The 26,616-nt window shown below is 40.4% G+C and overlaps 1 protein-coding gene and 1 long non-coding RNA gene across 4 annotated transcripts in view; both read right to left on the reverse strand.

The window, feature by feature from the left end:
- RNF38 (ring finger protein 38) overlaps positions 1-26,616 on the reverse strand; it is a 122,154-nt gene that overhangs the window by 31,892 nt on the left and 63,646 nt on the right. For all 3 annotated transcript variants that reach the window (XR_013923555.1, XM_080363168.1, XM_080363169.1), the window contains exons 3-4: positions 6,152-6,345; positions 388-601 (exon numbers count right to left, since the gene is read on the reverse strand). Coding sequence is in view for 2 of the 3 variants with exons in the window: in XM_080363168.1 (XP_080219294.1) it covers positions 388-601; positions 6,152-6,345 (408 nt within the window). In the remaining variant the exon portion in view is untranslated. The remainder of the gene's footprint in view (positions 1-387; positions 602-6,151; positions 6,346-26,616) is intronic.
- On the reverse strand, positions 14,535-21,470 carry LOC308052281. Its single transcript, XR_013923556.1, has 3 exons — positions 21,331-21,470; positions 16,976-17,080; positions 14,535-15,474 (listed from the first exon to the last, which is right to left on the reverse strand). It is a non-coding gene; the product is annotated as an uncharacterized lncRNA (long non-coding RNA).

A 26,616-nucleotide genomic window follows, 5' to 3' on the forward strand; every position in this document is an offset into this window, starting at 1 on the left:
TGTATTTTAACTATTCAAAGGCTCCTAAGCTAAGGAGATGTATTTCGTGTAAAACAGAATACATTCTTAATTATCATATCACATCTTCATCACATTAACTTCAGAATCAAAAAAACAGTTAGGCTTGAGCCAGAGGCCTACAGAACAATGCCAACACATGTATCAATAAACTGTAAAATATCCCACTGCCTACTGAAGTGCTCCACGCACCATGAACATGCAATAGTAAAAATGCTCTGTAAGAGGGCAAATAGAGCTCAATGTTACGTGATGTTCATGGTCAACTAATTTGGAGCAGAAAGGGATCTTGAAAATTTGCGGAGAAAAAACAAAACAATCAAAACTCACATCTTCAACAACCTTCTGTTTGTACTCTAAAACACTTACCTGATCATGAATGTCAACCATCACTGCATTCTGCTGTGGTGGATGAGCAGCTGGGTGCAATATACGGGGAGATACATTTGGAGGGTGAAAGGCTCGGGGCTCTTCTATTGCCTGTTGCTGTCCATAGGAGAGATGGCGATAGTTTTCATCGTGATTAATAGAATTATGCCTAGACAAACGATCTCTCCTTGTTCTCTGACGTCGAACAGGAGGACTGGAAATGCATTAAAAAAAAACAGAGGTTATATAAATGACAGAAATCCTTCTTAATAACTAAAACCCCAAGAGAATAAGTATAAAGAAATTTTTTACACTGGAAAATTTTACTAGAACAGATTTATTATATCTGAATAAAACTTTTTACTGACAAAACTGCTAAAAGCCTTAGAGATGACACTTTTTCAGCATGGAAGTGCTTAACAGAGCATAGCTTAATGCTGTAACGGAAATTAGAAGACTTCTTATGTAAATATTAACTTCACTTGGGTTGCTAAGACAAGTGTTCAAAAGTCAAGATAGCAATCTTCAAGAGATTTCTCTGCATTTATTTTAGGTAAAAATCCTTCATAACATGATTACAGATTTCCCCAGGGTCCTTGCTGCAACCAGGCCACAGAATTGTTCCTCAAGCAGCTGACTCCTCTGAAGAAACAAATGCATTTTTCAGCTCTCACATGTTTACTACATAACTGAGTGCCTCATAGAATGCTCTCTAGATGATCCAAGAAATTGTGATTGTGGTAATCCTTCTTCTTCAGAGTGTAGCACTGTTGTGTAGAATGATTTAGACAAGAGCTTCCACTTCTTTTGAGCACTGATCTACAGGCACAGGATTTGATTAGGTGTTCTTACATAACTCTGTGTATGTTCTGAGCAGAGTTGCTACTATCTGGAGGCAAGACTCTCGTAAATCAGAAACCAGTAGTTCAGGTTCAATACTCAGAAAATTATGCATACACAAGTATCAAACTCACTATTAGAAGTTTTGATCAAGTCACTTCTCATGGTGGAGTTTAGGATCCTGCGTGGAGAAAGCAGGACAATATGTAGGACTAAAGCCATGGACTTCATCAGGGCAAACTGGTCTCTTCAAGATCCTGCTTGGAAGAATCCCATGGCTTAGGGTTCTAGAAGGCAGGGGGGCCGAAGAGAGCTGGCTAATGTTCAAACATCACTTTCTCCAAGCCCAAAACCAATGCAGAGGACATTCTCCACCTTGACTTCAGCAAGCCTTTTGACACTGTCTCTCACAACATCCTCATAGGAAAGTGTGCGCTGGTGAGTTCACAGTGAGATGGATCAACAACTGGCTGGATGGCAGAACTCAGTGGGTTGTGATCAATGGTGCGGAGTCTGTTTGGAGGCCTCTAGTTAGCGGGGTTCCCCAGGGGTCAGTCCTGTTCAACCTGATCATCGATGACCTGGATCAAGAGACTGAGTGCACCCCCAGCAAGTTTGCTGATGATACCAAACTGGGATGAAGGGCTGACACATAAGAAGGCTGTGCTGCCATTCAGTGAGACCTGGACAGGCTGCAGGACAGGACAGAGAAGAACCTGATGAATTTCAACAAGGACAAGTGTAGGGTCCTGCAGCTGGGGAGGAATAACCCCAGGCACCAGTACAGGTTAGGGGTGGACCTGCTGGAAAGCAGCATTGCTGAGAAGGACTTGGGAGTTCTGGTCGACACAGGCTGACCATGAGTCAGCAATTGGCCCTTATGGCCAGGAAGGCCAATGGTGTCCTGGGGTGCATTAGGAAAAGTGCGACCAGCAGGTCAAGGGAGGTTATCCTCCCCCTCTGCTCTGCCCTGGTGAGGTCACATCTGGAGTACTGCATCCAGTTCTGGGCTCCCCAGTTTAAGGCAGACAAGGAATTACTGGGGGGAGCCCAGCGGTGGGCTACAAAGATGATTAGGGGTCTGGAGCATCTTTCCTATGAGGGGAGGCTGAGAGAGCTGGGTTTGTTCAGCCTGGAGAAGAGGAGGCTGAGAGGGAAACAGACTAATGCTTGCAAGTATCTCAAGGGTGGATGTCACGAGGATGGGACCAGACTCTTCTCAGTGGTACTCAATGATAGGATGAGGGGCAACAGGCGCAGACTGAAGCACAGGAGGTTCCATCTGAACAGGAGGAAAAACTTCTTACTTTGAGCGTGACAGAGCACTGGAACAGGCTGCCCAGAGAGGTTGTGGAGTCTCCTTCTCTGGAGATATTCAAAACCCACCTGGACACATTCCTGTGCAGTTTCCGCTGGGTGAACCTCCTTTAGCAGGTGAGTTGGACTAGATTATCTCCAGAGGCCCCTTCTAACCCAAACCATTCTGTGAATCACTAACTCGGAAGGGGAAGGAACTCAAAGCAGAAAACTACCCCCCAGTACTTTCTATACATGTCTTCCAATCTCCACAAGGTGTAAATTACAGGTTCTGGAGGCAACAGCAAATTAAAACTACATGGTATTTAAATGGTTTCCCACTTATGGAACAGGCTGAAGAAACTAAACTGCAGAGAAGAGACAAGAAGTACCTGTGACCATTAGAACACATCCTCTCCAACAGTAAGTGGAAGAGAACTTAAGATTATTCACTCTCACTATTCCCATTGCTGTTACCAAATAAAAAGCTTGAAACATGTTAGCAAATCAGAGAATCATAGAATCATTTAGGTTGGACGACACATTCAAGATCATCAGATCCCAGACATTCCTCAAATTGAGTCCAACTTTTGTGCTGCATGAAACAGACATACTCTGGGGAAGAGGGAACATACTGCTAGGTATTCAGATGCTACTACGAGTATATGATACGTCTTAAGCCACTATTTCTCTGCTCTATTTCACAGGGATGTTTTGTCATTATTGCTTTTCTCAGAACTGAAACAAATGCTAACTCACAACAGTTCAGACACATGGCATCAACTCAGATTGTAACACAGCATTCTTAAAACAAAAAAATCCCAAGCAAACAAAAAATGCATAGCCTTCTTCATCCTACCAATCACCATGTCAGAACACAGAAGCTGTTTTCTTCTAAGCACTTAGAATCCAAATTCACAGTCTTACAAATGGATTTGTCTTAATTCCAGTCTCCGTTTCAAGAGCTATTGTTGCACTCTGTATGACATAACTGTTACATTCTCATTAGAAATCATATATACCAGCTTTATCTAACCAGAGAGATATTAATGCCAAAGTTGTTCTATTTTTTGGAGCATTAAAGTTACCTTAAAGTTGCTGTTTCCTGCTATGCAACAGAAATGCCATGAATACTTAAACATAAAATGTCTATGTGAGGATTTTTGTTTAGAAAAGCTGAAGGAATAGAGGAAAGTTGCAAAAACCAGATCCAATGCTTTGGAAGAAGAAGAACAGAAATTCTCTAACTGCCACAGCACTTAGACAAGATAGCTTCTCGTAAAACTACTCTTATCCCTGTCTTCAGTAAAAGGTCTGGTTTTCATTTTCTGTGAGCCTGGAATGATGAGAGAGCACAGCCAGCAAAAGCTGGCAAAACTTCTGGAGTATTTTTTTATAAATGAATGGAGTATCATTCTCTGGAAAAAGCAAAATTGTATTTTTTTGTATGCAGAGTTAACTCCTCTGGTTCTACACACACAGTATAAACACAGTAAATGCCTAGTTAAAACAAAGAGACAGGATGAAAGTAGTGAAAATACTGCAGGAATTCCTACCCTTGAGTACGAACAGCCATCAAAAGCTATCCATAACTGCAGTCAGTATTTGAAGATCTCAGTATTTTCTATCAAGAGTGATTTCTTTGCACTAACATGTTCTTAAGTCCCATTAGTTCAGAATTACAGTCAAGACATGGAGGAAAAGAAGCACAGATGAAAGGTGAGGTGCAGCAATGGTATAGATCTCCCCACTTTACAACACCTGGTGAAGACAAATTGGAATGGCGTTCTCTGTTTCACATAGGCATGCGTTATTCTTTTACATTCACAATTTATCTGTACTATGAGTAGTTGGACAAAAATAACATCTTTCTGCAAATTCATACCAGAAAGCTACCTTTCTAAATTCAATGTTTATTTGCTTACAATTAATCTGGGCACTATTGTGCTATGCACAGTACAGAGTCCCTGATACAAAGCCATAAAGTCAAAATAGTAACCCAGACAACGGAAAAAATACAGCACAGCCTGTACTGACCAACAGGAGAGAACTGGTAGCACAAAAGAGTTAATGCTGATGATACTGCGTCCACACTTCGGAGGTTTTACATGCAGTTGCCCCAGTCTGTCCCCTTGAGTTGAATGACGATTTGCGACTGGAGTACACCTTTCATTTTCATCTGAAAATCTCATTAACTCTGAGACCATTCTGTGATGCATAGGGAGAAAACAAAGCGGGGAAAATAGGAAATTTGCTTCAAAAGCACATGCATAACCTCATCTAAAGCATTAACAACAGATGCGCTCACGGAGATCTTAAGGAATCAGGAATCCTTGAGAGTGGTCACTAGTTCTGATACAGCTTCAGAGCCATCTAAGACTCAAAAAACCTCCTGCAAAATAAGAGACATGCATGCATTGTTCTCCCTAACAATCCTGTTCCAGGAGAGGAACTGACCTCAAGCCAGCTCAAATTAAACTGTACACCCAAGCTTAAAAATGTGTTGACTTAAGTGCAGGGAAACAAAGTACATTCAAATGTCTCTGATTAGAGCAAAAGCAGGTGATATTACCCAAGAGCAGGTGAGCTAGCCCTAGAAAAAGTAATGCCTTGTGCCCACAATGCTGCAGCCAACCTAACAACTCCTGTCAGGCTGAAGATGGCTCTGCACTGAGAAGTAGGTGGTGCAGTACAGTTTACTTGAAAGCTACAGGCCAATAACAGCAGCACCTGACAGCACTTGAACATTAGACACTTGTCCCATGCGTCTCCTACACATCCCATTCTTCAACCCATTGTGTATCCCACCTGTCTAGATTGAGCTGCTTGGCATTTATCTTGTTAAGCACTCTACTTACTCTGCAGAAGATGTTAGTGAACATTGCAAAGAAACCTATGTAGGCTGGCTGGACACCAAACAAAAATGGCCAAATGCAGCATATTTGGATAATTAGTTTAACTAAAATAGTAGTGGTTTTATGCTTTGCTAGTATAACTAGAACAGTCTGTAGTTCTATGCTTTCCTTTACTACCACCCATCCAGGCACCAGTTCAACTAGGCCAAATCTCTGCTCTTCAATGATCACTGGAACTTCCTCTAAATTCTCTGTTTTGAGAGGTTAATAAGCCACAAGCTAAAACCAACATGAAAATCTAACTCCTGTTACAAGTGAATCATCACCTCAGCATTTGGCACTATGCTAACCTCTAGACAGTATCCCTCATCTTTATTTCAATTGGTTTTATATACAAAAATGATTGTGACTGCAGTGAAAATTATTGTACTACATCAGTAACTCCTAATACCTTTAAAGGTACCCTAGTGAGAAAGATTTTTCCTCACATTTTTCTAAACGCTTATCGCTCCACATCAGAGTGAAAAAGCACAATTTAAAACATTAATGAGCACTCCCTTCCCAGAGCTGACCACTCACACAAATAATGGGATGATGCACCAACTGGAATTATTTCCAGTAACTTTTCAGTTACAACTGAAACTTATAACTCGAAGGAAATGTTAACATGTTTACCATGTGTGATCTAGTCAGTGTTGCCTGAAATGCACCTCCCTTGGAGCTGAAATCAGGAAGAATAAGAAATTGTTTCCCAATCTACACAGCTTGCTTACCTCCTCCTGTTTCGTGCAGGTGTGTTGCATCGTTCCCCTGAGAAGTGGTGTTGACTGGGCCGAGCCAAAGGAGGCTGCCTATTTGATGTCATCTCCCATGGTCGCATTGGTGGTGATGGAGCTGGAGATGCTGCTGTATAGTCAAAGACTGAATGGGAAAGGCGTTGTCGCTTGGGACTAGGACTGTCTTCGCTCTGTGCCAGTGCAAAAAAGCAAACAAACAAACAAAAACACCAAAACAAAACAACAACAACAACAAAAAAACACAGAACAAAACCAACCAAAAACAAAACAAACAAACAAACAAAAAAGAACAAAAAACCCACCTCCAGATGAGTGAATTACAATCCATACTTCAGTATTGCTTTGCATGTAGCATTAGAAGCGACTTAATGATGACTGCACTAAAACACCATGAAATTAAACACTTGCAAGTAGTTGCCTACTTATTATCTTTATAACACAGATTTGTGACAGCTCCCTGATCCCCTAAAAGAATTATTATTAACTTAATTTCTAGCAGCATTACAAGACAAAAATTCTAAAATCCCCGCAAACCCAAAACCATATCAGAAAAGAGAATAACATGAAGAATATAAGGCATAAACTATTTTACACCCCTCCTGCCCTAGCATCTAAAGGCTACAGATGCATGAAAAAATATTTAAGCAGAGTCTTCATAACAATGGAATCTGTACTTGTCAGTAAGCAGACACCATACAGACTTTCTAATCTGCATTGCATCTCTTTCCTATCAGGTCTGTACTTATGTAGCTGATCAGATATTCGTTCTGCAGTGCAGTCTGTTTTAATTCTCCTAGCTCAGCACAGAGGTGCTTCATCCTTTTACTTACTAATATAACAAAGGTAATGGAAAACTGCTTTCACATAACCTCTAAAAAACCTAATCAGCAATCTCTGGCCGTGTACTTCAGTAAAATTCTGCAGAGACTACATAGTGTGTAAAGTTTTCAGTGTTAATGATATAATATGAAGGCCATTCACCTCCAAGTAATATTCTCCCAGTAAGTTCTGAACCCAAGCAACTACCTGTCCCCTTTGTTGTGTATCCATGTCATTTCTTTGCAAAAGTTCCCATGGATGTCTCTGAACCCAGCAACAAATGCAATAAATGCTCCTCCCCTTCACCCACTCTTCTTTCAAGATAATAACATTTCATGCTGTTAATAAGCACAATAACCAACAATATAAAAAAATACAAGTTCTGCTCCAGACCTCATCAACGGAGCACAGAAAAGCTAAAAGCAACACATGAACTACCACACTGCTCCACCCTTGAATCCAAGCATCACACAGACTTCCCTTGACAGAACACTCTTGGTGTGAGCCAAATCGCAGCATTATTTCAACTAATCAAAATTACCCCAAATTTGCATTTAGTTGAGATGGCTGGTGCACAGAAAACTGAACTTGTCTGCAATGGCTTTGTATTCCTAAATCGTCTCTCTCAGAGGCTGGTAATCCACAGATTGTTAAAGGTCTTATTTCAGGTTTACTTGTAGACTAGCCTATGGACCTCTTTTGGTTCTTATGCTTACAGGGGCTTATAATTTTCCAAACACTATCAGTTGCTTCTTGGTAGGTTACTGTTGACATATAGCTTGTCCTCCAGTGCAAGCATGCCCTTTTTCGACACCAAAGTTTTGTCCAGATTAAAAAATGATAAAAGGGTATTTTTCTTCTCTTTTGACTTGTGGCCATTTTTACTAAATGTCACTCAAATTGCAATTTTTTCCTACTATACCTTATCTCAGTCACTAGTAATGATTAAGGAACAGAAAAAGGTCAGAGAGAATCAGAAGCATAAAGTAAACAGGGGGTGTCCACTTTTAATTCTATGTTTGTTAGATGTATAACTATTAGCATGGAATCCCTAGGGAAACAGGCTGACGATGCATGCATCTGCTTGTTGCTTAGTCTCCTTTGAACTCCTTAACCAACTGCATCTCTATTTTATAGAGAAAAAATGGGTCAAAAGACAGGTATGCACCTGAAGGTTCATGAGAACAGATGTCTAGGCAAAGAGTGTCCAGAAGGCTGCCTGTCCTCAGGAGTTCAACCCCAAAGAACTGGAACAGATATCTGAGAAGTGCCTTGAGAGCCAAGCTTCTGTGAAAATACATGTTTTGTTAGCATTCAGAGAACCTTGACAAAGAACAAATTGTGAAGAAACTGCTGCATTTGTTAAGCTATTCAGAGTTGCTTATTTAATCTGTTTTACTGTTGTGACAGAATGAGTCAGAGAGAACGATGATTTTTTGCCCAAGCTGGAGGTTTCAGGATGGGAGAAGGGCTTACATCATGATGACTGATGTCTACTCAAAGAGAAACACAGGTAATAAAAATTCAGGTAAATAAGATATGCCAGGGTCTTGGGAGTGCAAAAGGAAAAGTCAAACAGAAAAAGGAAACACCATGTTTAGTGAAGCTGCCAGAAAACGAAACACTGAAATAGGAAAATAAACACACTGGCCTGCTATATTCTGCAGGTGTCTTTGGCTGGGGGATCTCCCACTGCTACTGCCTTAACTTAATTCTGTACCTCCAGTGAGACTCCAGTTGCAGGCCTCGTCTCCACTCAAGTTGGTCTCACTTAGTCTCTGCAGCACTCACATATGCTGGACAGAAAGTAATATTACACAGAGACACAGTTAAGAAAAGAACTAATAAAACAGGACAGATTGCAGTGATCAGGCACAGCCAGACAAATGTAAAGACTGGCCACAGTTTACATGACTGGCCCCTTTTGTGTCTGGCCACATTTTATCTCTCTCCAACTCCCTTCCCCTGCACATTGCCTCCTCCTCTGGCACAGTCCCACTGAACCCCTCCAGTATCCTGGAACCTCGGATTTGCATCCTCATCAGTCACAAAGTCCTTGTTTGCATGTGGTTTCTTGATAGCCCATCAGATAGTGTGACTGACCAGGTCTGTTCATTGTCTTTGCCTCCATTATGTTTGTCTGGCAGGTTTGTTCTATATACTTTGTTTCTGGCTTCCCTCTTTTCCTTATAATCCCATTTGACAAGGTCTCAAATCAAATAATCACACAGAAATAAACATTCACACATTCCACATACTTTAATCAATTTCTTTTTATCCTCTTTTGGCATGGAAAAGGTCCTTGACCAGATACACTCACATAAGCAGATGCTCTCTCCTTCTACGTACCCTTACACAAATCACACAGCTCTTCCACTAATGACACAAACAAGAATTATAAGGATACTGTCAGATACAACAGTTCAGGAAGAGGAAGATAAAGATTACCTCCGAAAACAGTAAAAACTAAGGAGGACAAGGAAAAAAAAAACAACAGCCCCTCACCTCTTGCACTAAATAAGAATGTTTAAGAAAAAAATGAAAAAGGTGGGCATAAGGTATGAGAAGGCTTTGTTAGGGTAAACCAGGATAGTTCACCTCCCACATTTGAGTATGTACAGTCCTAAGCATACTTATCTTGATGTTATGGTAACCTGGAACAGTTCACTTCCCCCCAAACACCTGCACCCCTGCAGTGCTTTCCCTTGAGCTTCAATCCCAAGCAGGGCTCCACTGCACTGGGCCCCCTTTTGATTATCACTGGTGTCCCAGCGCTCTCCCTGTGGTAAGGCCAGGCTTTCAGAAAAGCCAAAGCTTTCACTTGCTGAAGGTTATGCCTTGCTCCAGAGGGATCTACCCCTATGTTTTGTGTTAACAGTGGGAAAAAAACAAAACATCAGGAAAAAAGTGTGATCATATTAGCTTTTAAGCTGACAGATGAAAGGCTCCTGGGGTTTATACATAAAGCTTGACATGTCTTCTAAATACTCTCTCAAAATTCCAGACCTAAGTAAATCTAGGAAGGAGCTACTAAAAGGGAGCAGGTATGCGAAATAAATTAAGAGTCCTGTGTCACAAGTGGCAAAAAAGTTACAGATTTTATGGAAACACAGATTGCTTCCAAGCCTGACAGATGTGTTTTTTCCAAGACAAAATAAACAAAGGTTATCCAGTTGGACACAGGGCTGCATAACTAAGGACTTCTCTATGTATAAAGATTTGCCAGCAGAATCATACTGCAAGGACACACAGCTTTTACTGGCAAAAAGCTATTTAAAGGATCTTGAGCTTTAGAGGAACTTTAGCTGACAGAATAAACACCAGGAGTCAGAATCTTTAGCCAGTATAATTGGGTTTGTCCCAATAGTTTTACTGGCTTAGCCACACTGGTTAATACAATCATCTTTTTCATCTTGCCAACTATGTGTCATTCAGCTAGAGCAAAAAATACTGCTTGCTCAGCTTCTGCAGTGTTAAGCAACGTTAAGTCTGCTTCAACCCAGCATCATTCACCATCATCATTCAGCATCAATCGCCATTTTACCCGTTGCTGTGAATAAGAGAATGTCTGGAACAGACACCATGACTCCTCTGGTAAGAACTGGAAAACTGTAGGGCTGTTGGTAATGAGCACAATCTGCTACATCAGAGTGGTGAAGTGGAGGTACAGTGAGAAGATAAAAATTCTAATATTGTCTTCTACACCATGCATCTTCCAGGCACCAAATCCAAACCCTAGAAGGTAAACATTCGAGACAACTGCTTTAAACAATGCACCAGATCTTTTCAAAGTATCGTTCAGATTTTACTGTAAAACATCACTGCCATTAACATTCTAAGACATTTTTTTTCTAGCCAAACTTTGATTTCAGAGTTGTGAGCAAGAGCCAACTTTGAAACACAGCTCCCGGGCACATACAAGACAAGTTCCTGATTAAGGAGCACTAAGGTAATCTGAGTTTGGTCTAATGAAAAATTGGCAAAGAAATGCAGTTCTTCACACATGTGAAAGCTGGCTCAAACAAATCAGGTGGCTGAAAGGAAGGCCAAAATGATCCAATTCTTGAAGTAGGCCCAAAAGTCCTAAGAGGTAGCACCTGGAGCACTGTGTCCAGTTCCGGGCTTCCCAGAACAAGTGAGACATGGACATACTGGAGATAGTACAACAAAGGGCCCCAAAACTGATTATGCAACTAGAGCATCTCTCCTATAAGGAAAGGCTGAGAGAGCTGGGATTGTTCAGCCTGGAGAAGAGACAGCTCAGAAGGGATCTCATCAATGTGTAAAAATACCTGAAGGGGAGGCTGAAAAGAAGAGAGAACCAGACTTTTCTCAGTGGTGCCCAGTGCCAGGACACGAGGCAACGGGCACAGACTCAAACACAGGAGGCTCCATTTGAACATGAGGAAATGCTTTACTCTGTGAGGGTGACCAAACTGAGCACTGGCACAGGTTGCCCTGAGAGGTTGTGGAGTCTCCCTCCTTGGAGATCTTCAAAAGCTGTCTGGACATAGTCCTGGGCACCTGGCTCTAGGTGGCCCTACTTGAGCAGAGAGGTCAAATGGAAGTCTGCAAAACTGAGCCATTCTGTGATTCTAAAACAGCACAAAGGAAAGCAGCAACTGATTTTCACTCTGTGCTAAACACTAGGCTTTTAGAAGGGTTATACTGCGAAAGAAATAAAGCACAACTCAATTGAGGAAGAGCTCCAACCTCTACCCTTGAGACACAAAGTATCCCTGTGCACATGTCCTCAACCAAACAGGACGTTCCAGTATTTAAAAGGAGCAGAAAAAACAAGTAGTTCAGAAGAAAACCCCTCTATGTGCCCTCTCCCTATCCTGTATTTCAACTCCTAGACAGAGACTCCACTCTGAAAGGAAACCTACAATATTTCCTCTAACTTGCTTTTGAAATATTACAATGTGGTAAGAAAAAACCAGTAACTCCATCTTAAAATGGAAACCCATCTACAATAACATCAGGTTGCCATAAAATTTGCTGTAGCAGGTTAAAATATATCAGATTTCTTAATATTTTTTGTGAGTTAAAAAGCCATTCTGATAGTGAAAATTTACACACTATTTAGTAACAGAACACAACTGGTAAAATAGGAGCAACACTACCAAACATGGTTTAAAGAGGATGCAAAGGCCATCTAACTCTTTGGTGTTTCAAAGCTATGATGGTATGTATCAATTAGGCCGTTTCTCTATCTAACAACTGCACCAAGAACACTTCCCAGTAATCATTCTGGGCCACCCATAATTCTCTCATGGTAACAGGATGAATCATTATTTACTGACAGCAAGCAAAATGGCCAATATTGCTCCTCAGCAACCAAAACTGACAATGAATCCTCCATGTGAAGTGCTTCTGCAAAAGATCTGAGGCATGCAATAGTAAATGCATACCAAAGCATAGAATATATGCCACCAAATGCATCTCTTAATTTTATTTATTATCAGAACATAATAATAATCTGAATATTTAATTTGTTGTTTATTCAACGTCAGGCTGACAGCCATTTCTAGGGTTTTCTCTGTATTACTTCCTTCTCTGAAACGCAATTCGCATTTATCTGGGTGTTTAGGAGACTCACGAAGCAACACTAAGAGACTGCTAAGCCTAAAGTGTTGAAAATTCATACAACAAATATTTTAAACAGTCTTAAGATTTTGATTCTTAGGTGTCAATTTCTCATACAAAATGCTGGAATCTGTCTTCACTGCATGTGAATTTAAAATGCACAAGAACATTAAAAAAATGTAAAAATCTTAGCATCCTATCTGGCACACAGCACCACTCTCAACAAGAAGAATAAAAAAGCAAACTCTGTTTAGTTTCTTATTTTCATGTTCTATTGTTCACAGAAGAAGGACAGTGGAAGCCATATATCACATCTGAAGCAACTCCTTTTCTAATACTGAAGTAGGTTTAAGAATCAAAGAAACAGACACAGCCATCTTCAAGTTCTTCAAACTGAATTTTATTAGTATTTGCTATTTCTTGCACTAGTTGCTGCATGCAAATAAGAATCCTTTGAATATAAAAAGATTTTGCTATATTTTTTCAACAAATCAAAGCAATTTCAATGCTGCTAAACTCACTGAAAAAGGTAGTATGTATTTTCATATTACATCATGGTGCTTTTTCCACATAGAGACCTATGCCTCTCATAATCCAAAACACCAGCCACACTTCACCAGGGGGAAAAAAAACCTCAGCTATACCTTGCTCTCTATTAAAGAAGAAACTTGTACAGATTTTACTATAAAATATCTATTTATGGTCTCAGTTTTGAACTCAACTTTGTCAACGGTGTAGGTGACCAGAAATGGAAAATAGTTTGTGCTGTTTCTGCACATTTCCTGCAGTTAACATGTACCATGATAGTAAGCAAAACCTGTTACATACATTTAGCATGTCACTAAGTATTTGCAAGCTTGCTTTCTTAAAACCAGAAAGTTAAAAATTTTGCAACAAATAGTTCTAATAACCAATAAGATTTTTTAAATATTTTTCAGTTTACCATTTCCTACCAGTTCATCTCCAAGTTGCCTACCAAGACCTGAGTTAATGTGTCCATGACATTAGTACCACCTAACAGAATACAGAAAGTGCCATTTTAGGAGACAGTATTAACAACAACTTCTTAGCATACATAGAGTCCTGAATTCCTATTTTGGTACATAAATAAAACAGAAGATGAGTTTTTAAGTAAAATCACAAATTTGCAGCTACCAAAAGAGGCCTAATTTCCCTATATACTAGGCTGAAACATATTAAACTTTGCATGCGTACCACTAAAACATGTTAATTACTATAAAGAAATTATTTGAAATGTCACAAAATATACTGAAACAGATATAACCACATTTGAAAAAGATCAAGATTTCAATTTGAAAAATAATTCTGTTCTTTCAGCTGATGGGACAAAGAGCCTGGAGAGAAGTCTGGCTTAAAGCTGTCTTGATACTTAAGTCTTCTCTACATACAGTTTGAGCATACAGTACGTATTCAGTAATGATTTTTCATTTAGGCATGTAAAACTAATGTACAGGTACATCAAGAGAGACAGGGTAATTAAGACAATTCTAAACCAAATCACATTCAACTTATAATTTTTCCCCATAGTAAACTATATATATATACATATATATATATATATGTGTATACACAAGCATGCACACACATAACGCAAAACACAATATACATACACGGACAAACTAGCAGTTGAGCATGGCGACTTCTTATTCAGGTAAATTAATGTTATGCTGACTATATTTGTTGATAAAGCATCAAAGAATATCCAAACATTGAACTGAGGCATACTGCTCCCTAAGCACCTGAACTAGTGAACAGAGGAATGAACTAATTTTTTGCACAAGAATACATTTTAACCAGCAATTATCACCAATTATTTAAGTCAATCCTCCCCAAACTTCAGCTCCCAAAGAGATTACATTTACACTGATATTAATGTTAGACTACTGTAACTGATGTCCTTACTGCAATGGGCACAAAGGCAAGTCAGCACTAGAAATTTGCTCCTAGGAGAATGACTACTGGCATAATACCCCAACAACTATTGTGGTACAGTATATTCACATTTCGCTGCCTTCACTGGCCTTGTTATCACAACACTGAGCTGTGTTAGCAGAAGATGTATGTCTCTGCTTAGCATACCATACTGCTAAAAATTTCTGTGTATAATGCAGCTATTATGTGTTCTCAGAAACTGATGATCTAATTTCTTCAGGAATGTACCACAGTTAACTCACTACATGCTTCCAGTCTCTCCACCTTGCTGGAAATTAGAAGTTTTAACAAATACTCTTGATCTGGAACACCAAGGGACCACACAGCCTGAAAACCGCCTGTGACAGGAGTGACCCCATCTGTGTGTGAGAGCCCAGCACTTGTCAGCCCTTATTGATTTGTGTCTCATGGGGTCTTTTGAGTGTGATTCTTTTGGGGGTATCTGCTTTTCTTGGTGAAGGGTCTATCTGTCCTGCTGCATTCTATTGCTAATTAATTTTACTTTTTTACATGTACAGCTGCCTGGAAACTACTTAAATTGACTTTTTAATGAACTGTAACTAGAGCTTCTTTTTGGAGCAGTGTTTATATTTTGAGCATCCTCAAAAATCCTGAAAAGTCATGCTAGGGCTTATTTTCATGGTAGGTCTTATTTTTGGGGAAACAGGGTAACTCTAAGAATAAGGCACTCTAAGTTCTACCTGCTTCAATTTCCTTCTTCTCTGGGGACATCCCACGGAAGGAAGGAGAAAACACATTCCAAAGGGCACATAATACAGCTGCAACAGTTGTATGTAACTGTCACAGCAGTCTCCAAAACCCAAGTAACAGGGCTCCTCTCACCCTGCAGTTCAGTTCTCTGCTTCTCTCGTTTCTGACACCTAATTTGTTCTTTCCTTCTTCCAGGCCATCTCCCACATCAAAGAACATTTTCACAGCTGAAACAAATACAAAGGCTTAGCTTTATCATTCATACAGTTTAGGACAAATAAACTCTCTGTATCACCAACAAATGGCTGAACACAATGGTATGTCCACTGAGCATAATGTCATGGTTACCATCTTGTTAACCAATTTCGCATTAAAAGGGATTTATTTATACTGCAAAAACCTACATGTTTATACACTGCAGAACCACTCTTAACAATAGTACAAATCTAGGATTCTGTTTAAGCAGTTGTTTACCTGGAGTTTAGTAAAGCCTTTGACACTGTTTCCCACAACATTCTCCTGGAGAAAGCAGCAGCTCAGAGCCTGGATGGCCATATGCTTCGCTGCTGGGTAGCCAAGCCCAAGCAGTTGTGGTAAATAGACATAGATCCATTTGGTGGACACTCATAAGAGGTGTTCCCCAGGGCTCAGTACTGGGGCCAGTTCTCTTTAGTACACTCAGTCACTTTACAGACAACACCAAGATGGGCAGAAGTGTTGATCTGCTGGAGGGTAGGAAGGGTCTACAGAAGGATCTAGACAGACTGGATTGCTGGGCTGAGGTCAATTACATGAGATGCAATAAGGCCAAGGGCTGGGTCCTGCACTTGGGTCACAACCCCAGGCAGTGCTACAGGCTCAGGGAAGAGTGGCTGGAAAGAAGTCCATGAGAAAAGGACCATGGAGTGTTGGTCAACAGCCAGCTGAATATGAGCCAGCAGTGTGCCTAGGCGGCCAAAAAGGCCACCAGAATCCTGGCTTGTATCAGAAATAGTGTAGCCAGCAGAACTAGGGAAGAGATAGTGCCACTGCACTTGTCACTGGGGAGGTCACACCTCAAATACTTGTTCAGTTTTGGGCCCCTCACTACAAGAAAGACATTGAAGTTCTATAGTGAGTTCACAGAAGACCAATGAAGCTGATGAAGCGTGTAGAGAACAAGTCTTACGATAATTGTTTGAGGGATCTGTGGTTGTTTAGCCTAGAGAAAAGAAGGCTCAGGGGAGACCATATCAGCCTCTACAACTACCTGAAAGGAGGCTGCAGAATGGATGGTTTTGGTCTCTTTTCCCAAGTAACAAGTGATGGGACAAGAGGAAATGGCCCCAAATTGCACCAGAGGAGGTTTAGATTAGATATTAGGAAAAAATTATTCACCAGAAGGGTTATCAAGCGCTGGAACAGGCTGCCCAGGTTGAGTCACCATCTCTGAAGAATTTAAAAGATGTGTAGACGTGGCGCTTAGGGATGTGGTTTAATGGTGGATTTGGCAGTGGTAGGTTAGTGGTTGGACTCTGTGATCTTAAGGGTCTTTTCCAACCTAAGTGATTCTGTGATTCTTTTTAAAGCTCAACATATTTAGACTATGCACTACATATTACAGAGTACTTGCTTTAAACACACATGGGCCATTTTATTTTTTATAAGTCAATTTTATAAGTCAATAGAATTGTTTAACAAAGTTTTAGAAACAAATGTTCTTCTCCATTACTTGAGATTTGAACACACCTTTTGCCCTCAGTAGCTTGTAGAACTTCATTTTTGCACGCGTCAGACTCGCCACAGGCCCTGTGAACATATTAACTGCTGCGACAGCGGCTGGTTCTTCTGTCCCTACAAAATACACATATTGGGAGGCTGTCATCTAACAGAGGTCATGTAGACACATATATAATCCTCATAAGGGGATGTAATGGGTAGAGAACTCAGTCCTCTTAATCCAAGTGCCAAATTACGTGAGACAGCAAAACCAAGAAAGAAATTATATTTTCTGCTAAATTAACCTAAAAGAGGAACATGAGAAAATACTGCAGGTCCTCAGCTTCAAGAAATAGCTTATACTTGCGTAGATCTTATAATTTACTTTAGAAAATAGGATTATTATCACACAAAGTCAGACTAATTTTTATATAAAAAAACCCCACACTACACACTATGCATTAGATGATATATGAAGGAAAAACCCACACTCCCCTACTCAAATAAGCATGGTTTCCTGACTTCTCGAACCTCATCCTACTTTTTTACTAGGGAGAAAAATGAGAATTTAAAGCACACAAAAAAATTCAGTGAGATCTGCCCTATGCTGAACAAAGTCATCGTCACAGCCATGAACTGTTAAGTCATACTTCCACTACAGATACAAGTAAACATTCACATATTGAAAGCAGAGCTGGAGAATATGAACACTGTACTAGGTCTCTGTATTTGAATTTGAGGAAGAATTCTCTGACTGTTCTCTGATACAATAAGGAAACTGACAACAAAAAGGAAGAAAGCTTAACATATGGTCTCTAACCTACACTCACATATAAAATTGCCAAATGCTAACTGGTCTTGTCAGACTCTTTGTGTTCACATCTGAACACTTTTCTCAACTTCATACTCACTCGCTTGGAACTTTGCTACTAATCCTCCTAAGTTCCTCCCATGACCTTATTTAAAATGAATATCTGTTTCTACTCTTTTGTGCCTTCAATCTTTTCATTTCCCCTCTTGTTTTATAATCAGTGTCCATGTTTTCCCAACAGACTTACAGAGGACACAAACCAAAAATGACCTCCCCCAGTACCACCAACAAAATAGTTTTAAGTGTCTTTGCAGGAAACCGATTTCTAAGAATCAGATTTTGAAAATGCAGCTTATAAAAACATTCAGCACATTACAGCTTTTTAAAAGAAGAATCCCAACACAGATCATCTAGAGAAATAACCTGAATAAGGAAGAAAAGTTCTCAATTTTTGTCTGGAGAGAAGGCCATCTCCTAAAGCTTTCATTAAGACTGTCAGACAAAACATCTGCTCAGCAGCACCATAAGTTGTACCATGAACGTTCTCAACCTTGCTGAATTATTTCCTCTTACTGCAATGCAAAAGAGAAACTTGGCCAGTTCAGTCAGAAACAAACAGAGCTGACAAAGACAGACCACAAGTCTAAGACAAGAGGTTCTGGAAAAACGGTAGGGTTTAGGTTCATGCAATTGCTGAGTTTGCCTAGGACAAAGGTGTTCACAGATCTTGGGGACAGGAACAAAACTGCAAGTCTGACGAGGTGAAAGGGCAAGCAAAATAAAGCATATATCATGGCACTCACAGGAACTCACTTTTTATAGTATCTGAGGTCGAAGTGGGAAACACAAAAAGCATTGTTATTGAAAGTGAATCAGAAAGTAGAAAGTTCTAGGGCAGCAAGTCTGAAATATGTTCACTGAGAACCAGGAACCATGGACATTAAAGAGAGAAAATCTGTATTTTTCTGAGAAGGGAAGTGTAAATGCACCAATCTTTTTAAAGATGGAATGCCTACAAGACACGAGGTGAGGCAGATTTATACTTTTCTGCCCTGTGAGGAATAGTTCCACTGCAATACAGACAAAATGACTGGACAGCCATCAGCAAAATACATACAGTACAAAACGGCCTCCTTTTTTCTTTCTTTCTTTAAAAACAATCAGAAGGGAAAAGAAAGAGCTGACAAAAAAAAAAAAAACAAAACACAACACCCTTGCTTTCGATGTTCTGACAAACAGGAAACAGTAGAGGGCACCAAAAAGCAAAGGAAGTTTTCCTTGATCCTTCAAGAGCTTAGTAAAACAGGACCCTACCCACTCCCAAGTGAAGCTTAAGAGTAAAAGCCATAAAAAAACCAGGAAAATAGAAGTTTCACGTCCTACCTGTACCCTCATTCCTACCTTTCAAATCCCTCTGGGGAGAGTGGGGCTCGGGGTGTATGGCTACATACATGGATTAAGTGAGAAAACCTTTAGAAGTCTAAGACTCACTCTGTACAAATTCTCATTAGATTCATTAGCAATTTAACCCATGTAGTTTCCATGGACAAACATATATAACAGCTTCGAAATGCAACAAAACTACAATTTATGTTTCAAGTTAACAGTAGCCCTGAAGAAGGAACTTGTCTTCCTGACTGCATCATTTTTCATACTCTAATAAGGAGCTTGCATTGAAACCATTTTATTCTTAAAGACTTTCTCAGGAAAGAGTTGAAAAAATAACTTGGCTTCATCAGCAATATGATTGTAAATAATATATCTCATATTATAGTGTCAATAAACTTTACTGAAAAATGTATTTAGATAAACTGACACATAAACTATGCAAATCACCACAGCACCGATGCTACTGACAACAGCTTCTGAGCCAAAAGCATATATTTCAGACAAAGAAAAGACAATTATATACTGTGTCTCTCACACCACTGCAGGTGCAAAGCAAGGACTAATAAAACTGCACCTTCAATTTAGTATTTATTATAGTTTTTTAAAAAAATCAAAGTGAACCAGATGCAAATCAAATAATGCTTAATATGCTTTATAAGACAGGAAGATGACAAAATAAGTTTCACACAAGAGAATCTTGAGATAACTAAATTATAATAAGCTCCTTTTGTTCATATACCACTTCTTGCAATTCCCACTCTTAACATGTACCATCTCCTGGTAACAATTCCCTGGAAACCTTCACATTGTTATCCTATGTACACATAGGGTTTTTTCCCCTAGAGATAAGGTGATTAAGGAAGATCAACATTATCAAACTTCCACCACCTATTAAATCTGCCATGGTAGCTATTTGCTCTCACTTGATGCTCTAGCAACTGCATCCTTTTTTCTTTTACTGCATCCATAAGTAGTTTTTTCCTCTTTCTTAGAACAGTGAGTGTCTAATACCACAGCTGCAATACCTCCTTGGAGGGAAAATAGGTTTCTATTTTTAATTTTTGCAGTGCTGCAAAGCAGTTAAGGAGTCTGTCGAGCCAGCACACAGCAAAATGGCCAGGATATGGATAAATTCTATAAATTTGGCAACTGAAACCCAAAGTAGATACCTCAGTGAATAGCATTTAAGAAGCAGCATGTCAGCAGCAACACCTAATCAAGTCATGATCAACACCTGGATAAGGCAGACTACTAGCAATCATGTCCATCTTACCATTCCAGTTGCTTTACTATACACCTGAAAAACTTAACAGAACATATGCACTTGCTCCAAATGATATTCCCCAAAACCTGTTTCAAAAGGCAAATGCTATATATTCATAAACATTCTCCTGACTTACTGTTCAGTGAACTTCTGTGTAAGTAATAACGAAATTCCTTTCTATAAACAGTTACAACTTAAAACTGATGTACCTGGAAAAGATCTCAATGCATCTTAAATTTTAAAATACACTTATTGAAGAAGAAGTAGCATATTTCTGGTCTAAGTATAAAGAAATCTACTTCACGTTATACAGAAATTAAGTCATACATACTGAAAAGTGCTAACAGAATGCCCTAGAACTTGCCAGCATCAGTGTTTGTTTACACAGTTGTTTTTTCTCAACTACCTTGAGAAAATGAAAGCCACCGAGGAACTTCAGTTTACTATAAAACTGGGAAGATAATCAGGTGTTAACTGCTTCAGAAATACTTGCTGCCTCCTTGCACGCAGCACATTGAACCTGCTCGTCTTCTTGAGAACAGCACACAGTTCCAGTTCTACCTTTTTCCAAGGCAGATAAAGCAATTTTAAGACAAACAAATGCTTATGTCCCTCGAGATGACCCCGCCGAGCCCTGCTCCAGGTGCAGGCCGCACGCCCTGGGAGCGCAGCTTCTGCCCTGGCTCACGGGACCGCTTGGGCTCCCCAGCAGCGCGCCCGGGCCGCGCGGACTCATTTCCTTTCTGTGCTTACGCACGATGGAGCAACAGAACCGGGCCCAGTACTCTACTGCCAGTGATTCTCCTTCCCCTCCTCAGCTGAAGGAGTGAGGGGCACCGGGCGGTGATGCTGAGGCCCCGCCCCCATAGGGCACACCGCCCTCCTCGACCGCTACTTCCCGACTCTCCCGCTCCCCGGTACCTGGGGCTGCGCTTCCGCCGTCACCGTCAAGGCTGCCGCACCGCCTCCTGTCGTGTCGGTCGGGGCGCCCGCTGCTGCCGCCCGGGCCTGGCCTACTGCACCTTCCCGCGCGATCGCTTAGGCAGCACCGGCCCAGCGTCCTCTGGCCATCAGAGGACGAGTCCCCCGCGGCCCGGGACCGCGGCCACGCGCCATGCTCCGCTCCTGCGGGCGCTGCAGCCCCACGCGCACCCCACCCCACGCGCACCCCTCAGGGGCGTGACGTCACTCTTCGATCGGCCCCGCCCCGCGGGCAGCGCGGCGTCCTTTGTTTGCAGCCTGGTGGGGGGGGGCCGGCCTTCTCACGTCACGGCCACGGGCCGAATGGGAGGCGAGGCAGGCCAACCCACGCCCTCGCGGCGGCGCGGAGACACGGACACGTGGGGCCCCTGCACACTGCGACTGAAGCCGCTTCCCCTTGTCAGCGGCCGGGGGCGGAGCGCCGTGCACAGGGGCACGAGAGCGCAGCTCCTCTTCCGATTCAGTTTCAGTTTGTCACCTCGCGCCCTCTGCGCGAGCGGCGATGGGGAACAGGCCGCGGCGCAGCTCGGTGCTCCGCCCCCACCACAGCAGCGCGAGCAGCGCGAACAGAGCCAGGCGGACTCCCGCTCCGACAGCGCGGCCCTGCCGCCACGGCTTAAACCGAAACACAACCACTGCCGTGCAGGCCTGTGTGCGCGGGACTGAGGCACCCGGACAGTAGGGGAGGCGGGAACCACCCCTGCGGGACGGCAGTGCCTTGGGAGTACGGGCCGCGACCACGGGCGGGGTGCTCACCGGAGTGAGGGACTCCGTATTCAAACCCTAAACTCCACAAAAGCCATCGAGCCTCTCAACAACGGCCGCCTGCAATCTGCTCAGCTCACACTTAAGGCCTCTGGATTTTTATCTACTTTCCTGATATGCGGCGGGGGCGGGTGAGACTGACTAGAAGAAGTCAAGAAAACCCACGGGGCAACGTCACCTGCTGATGAATCATTAGAGAAACGCGATCGGCCTTTTGCTACCAGTGTCACAAGGAGAGTCTCAATGCAGAACTGCTCAGCAAAAGCAACAAATGAGGTATCATTTATTTACTCAAGCTATTCCCCTTAAATAAGATATCATCACTCTAACTATTTTCATCTTTCAAACCTGCCTACATTCTCTGTAATTCAGTCTAATTAAAGTTTCCCCAAACGTGATCTTGGAAAAGAAAATAAACTCTCTGCTCTAGATACATAATATTAATGCTCTAAAAGAGATGATTCACCAGATATGAAAGTGGTTTAAAATCAGTAAATCATATCCTTGCAGCTGCCAAATGTGAAATGAAAATGGCATCAAGCTACTCAGCAAGAACAGGAAGAATTAACCAAAACTAAGGGCAAGTGGCAGATGACATATACCAAGAGGAATTAATTAGTGCTGTCCTATATGGACAGGAAGGTTTTTTTGCAGTTTTGAAATCAGAGGGGGCAAAAGAAATTCCTTATAGTATTCCAATTTTTCTGTGTATTGTCTGCCACCTGTTCCCCACGAGAGGTACATGTAGCCTTATTTTATAGATTACTCATAAATGTGGTGGACCTTATAATACCTGAATTACTGAATCGTTTGAGTTCAGCTGTAGATGAGTCTGTTAGGCTTATCCTACCTGACTCTGCAGCATCCAAAGAGGAAAACAAATAAGTGGATAATTTTCTTAGGATTAGAACTTGTAAAATACTTCTCTTGTGAATAACATCTTTTTAAAGACGTGACAGCCCTCTGGATCACAGACTGAGAACTGGGTGCCCATTAAGACAGACAAATGAAATTAAGTTCAGGAACAAGAAATTATTAAAGAAATGGAGGATGTACTAACTATGCCTGGCAAATTTAAAGGTTAGAAACAGTGAATCCAGTTATGTAGCTACAGGTCGTAAGTACTGAACAAAAATGAATTCCTTAGATAGTATAAGAAAGCAAATATAATAGGAGTATTGAAAGTAAAGTATGAAAGTAAAATAAATGAAAATAAATTATAAAGGAGTAAAGCAAGGCAAATATTTGGAATAATAATTTCAAACCCCTTACTGGTAGTGAAAAGATTCCACTGGATTTCTCCCACAGTTCTTTATTTTTTTCATTACTACTGGATGGTCAATTTGGCTTTTAAATGCTTTTAAATCTAAGCAATAGATAACTTGATGAGATCTCTGAAGGGAAATGTCTCAAGAATAGTTAAGAGTTAGGAGTTTATTTTCAAACTGAGCAAGCATCCTTTAATGGAAGTATACCACTGCTGAAACAACCACCTAAAGGACAAAAATATTTCTAAAGTTAAATAAACTGAATATGGTTGAAAGGCTTTGCAGGATAATACACTTGCATCTATCTCTCTAAGAAACCACTTCTTGGGCATTAAATCAAAGTAATATTCCAAGGAATAATAGTTTCTTGTTACAAATATCTTTCCTTAAATGCTGTGCTCTGTAGCAAAATTTATTCAGTTATGTTATTTAATATTTTAAGAATGACAATTCCAGTATTAAGTATTTAATTAATTTAAAATTAACGGGTACTAAACATATACAACGTGTTATACTCCAAAGAAAAATAAAAGAAATTACAAACATGAAAAAGGGTCCCCTGATTAATGCACTGAGGCTTAAAAGCTCCCTCCTCCAAAACGACAATTATTTCAAGACGTATCTCAATTATAATCACTTTGCAATACCAAGTAAAATGGGAAATGTACTCTGTATCTATGCTATACTAGATCTTTTTACAAGACAGAAGGCAAAGTACTGATTTCGGTTCTACAAAATTAAACAGGTTCATAGTACCACCAACAATGCCCTCCACAAAGATACATCCTTCTTAATGCAGTGAGGCCACACATGAAAAATCTTAGACTTCAGTTTCCTGGTGATGTCACTGAACAGGAATACAAGATCCTCATGAACCAAGCCAACAAATTAAGTAATTGGCTGGAAGCCTGGGAACTGTTTTCATTAAGACTGCTACATTCCTTTATCATGTGTGGTGTAGAACTTTGCTCACGTTGTTTTGCAGAAAAGGAAGACTAGCCTTGTGGAGAACCTACTGTAAAAAATAACGCAGATTGCCGGTCAACTACTATCCTTTACATTTCTTCTGTAATGCAAAAACTGGTTACACATGGTCAAGCATAGAGCAGTGAATTATTTAATGGAAAAATGTGTATTGAATAATCAAACATATGTCAAACTGTTATGAATGCATGTTTTTCATGAAGTTTCTGGAATGAATACAGAAGTCCAACAATTCATAAAAATTATTAGATAAATAAAACAATTAAACCCTGTGTTTTATCTTTAAATTATATTCCTACCAAAATGAACAGATGCTGTCTCTCAGTAACGACAGAATAAATCCAGACTCTCATTTTCAAAGTAATTTACACTGGAAACTAATAACCAGTTCAGACAATGACACAAAAATATAGGCATATGTGAAATACAAGAAAAGTGTGGTAGAGAATTGAAATTGCATCCTAGCATTGTAACCAGCTTTTTAGGAAGCACTGCTTATGATTTTTTTTAAAAAGGTATACACATATACACAACTCTTCAAAAGATGGAAAAAACCAGACATCCCGTCAGCTTATACCCCCCCGTGACAGTAATTGAGCATCAGTGCTCTATCTTCTCTTTTAAAACAATAGCACAGAGTTCAGTGTCACATGGAAAAGAGCACATGTGTCTGCTCTGAAAATTGTTCCTGCTTTTCCCAACAAGTGCTAATTTTAATCAAGGGATCGACTAGAATTTCCTATAAAATGTAAGGCAAACAGCTTCATGTATTCTCACAGAAAAATCAAAGATCCTATCCAATAAAACTGACATTTGAAGGAAAAGATATCTGAAATACACCCAAAACACATTCTTTCTTCTTTTTATACCAGTTCAACCTTAGCTTTTGCAGTTGGGAGTTTTCATTTGGTGCAGAATCAACACCAGCGAGAAAGATTGTTTTCTCCCACCATCCCTAAGCATGCAAAAAGTAAAGTTGTGGCCCAGTTCTTCTGTTAATATGGCAGCAGGTGGTCTGCCAAACAAGTCAAAAGGCTTTGCACTCTTCTGAAATTTAAACCAGGTAAGCTGCCACAGCCCTTCCTACTCCCTCTCCCCAGATCTGTGAAGCACCTAACAAACAGAATTTCCAACAAGACCTAAAACCATTTTAATTACCCTGATACATAATAAAACTAAGAGAAGACAATCTAACACATGGGTAATCTTCCATGTAATGACAGAAAAGAATGCTAAAAGGGAATGCTAGTGTTAAGTTGGTGCACTAGGATGGCCCTGAAAGGAAATTTCCCCTACCTGTTCCTCACCCAAGAGAGGACAAAAAAAACCCAAAACAAACAAACAAACAAACAAACCCCAGTAAATTATATTGAAAATAGTTAATCCCTTAATCAACTGGAAACTTAAAATATTCATAATTTTGCCATGTTCTGGATAGCATGTTTTGCCAGTATCTGTAGGTTAAACCAGATCCCAAATCTAAGATGGTACCTAAAAACAAAATATATATTTTTTAAAAAGGAGGAAAAAAAGAGAGGGGGGAAAAAAAAAAAACAAACAACATGACAGTATAGCTGTACAAGAAACTTGCACTGAAAACAAATCTAGCTCTAGGATAAGATGGAACCACTATAAAATTACTTACTCCAGAATTTCAAAACACAAGGATTTGTGAACTTATCAAGGCACTGCCCTGCAGGTTGCATTCCACTTCTATCTTTTAAAATTTTGACTAATACATGCCATATTATAGACATGTCACGCCAGAAAGTTAGTTTACTATGAAGTGTAATACATACGTTACATATTGAACTAATGTTAATCAATTCACATTATTTATGGACAGTACAGCTTAGGCTAAAACCATCAACAAGCAGTTCAATGTCAAAACTTTTCCCTTCTGTATGTCATACTTACACTACTGATCCAAGTATAATTGAATATTTAACATTCAGCACTCACTGACTCAAAGCCAGCTAATCCGGTAATATGTGAAAACAAGTTTAGGAAAACACTTGCACACTACTAGACAGGTTGGTGTTTTAAGGCTGCAGTAGCGAACAGAAGCATCCTCTCTCTCAAACCTTACGCTCCCCACTCCAAAACAGGAAAATACAGCTACTGCAAAAAAATTCTTGAACAATTTGCTAGGCTTTAACCTCTGAAGTCAGAAGCAGCAAGATAACTTGCCTTACCTAAAATTTAGCAA

Source organism: Nesoenas mayeri (assembly GCF_963082525.1).
Source record: "Nesoenas mayeri genome assembly, chromosome: Z".
Classification (NCBI taxonomy): Eukaryota; Metazoa; Chordata; class Aves; order Columbiformes; family Columbidae; genus Nesoenas; species Nesoenas mayeri.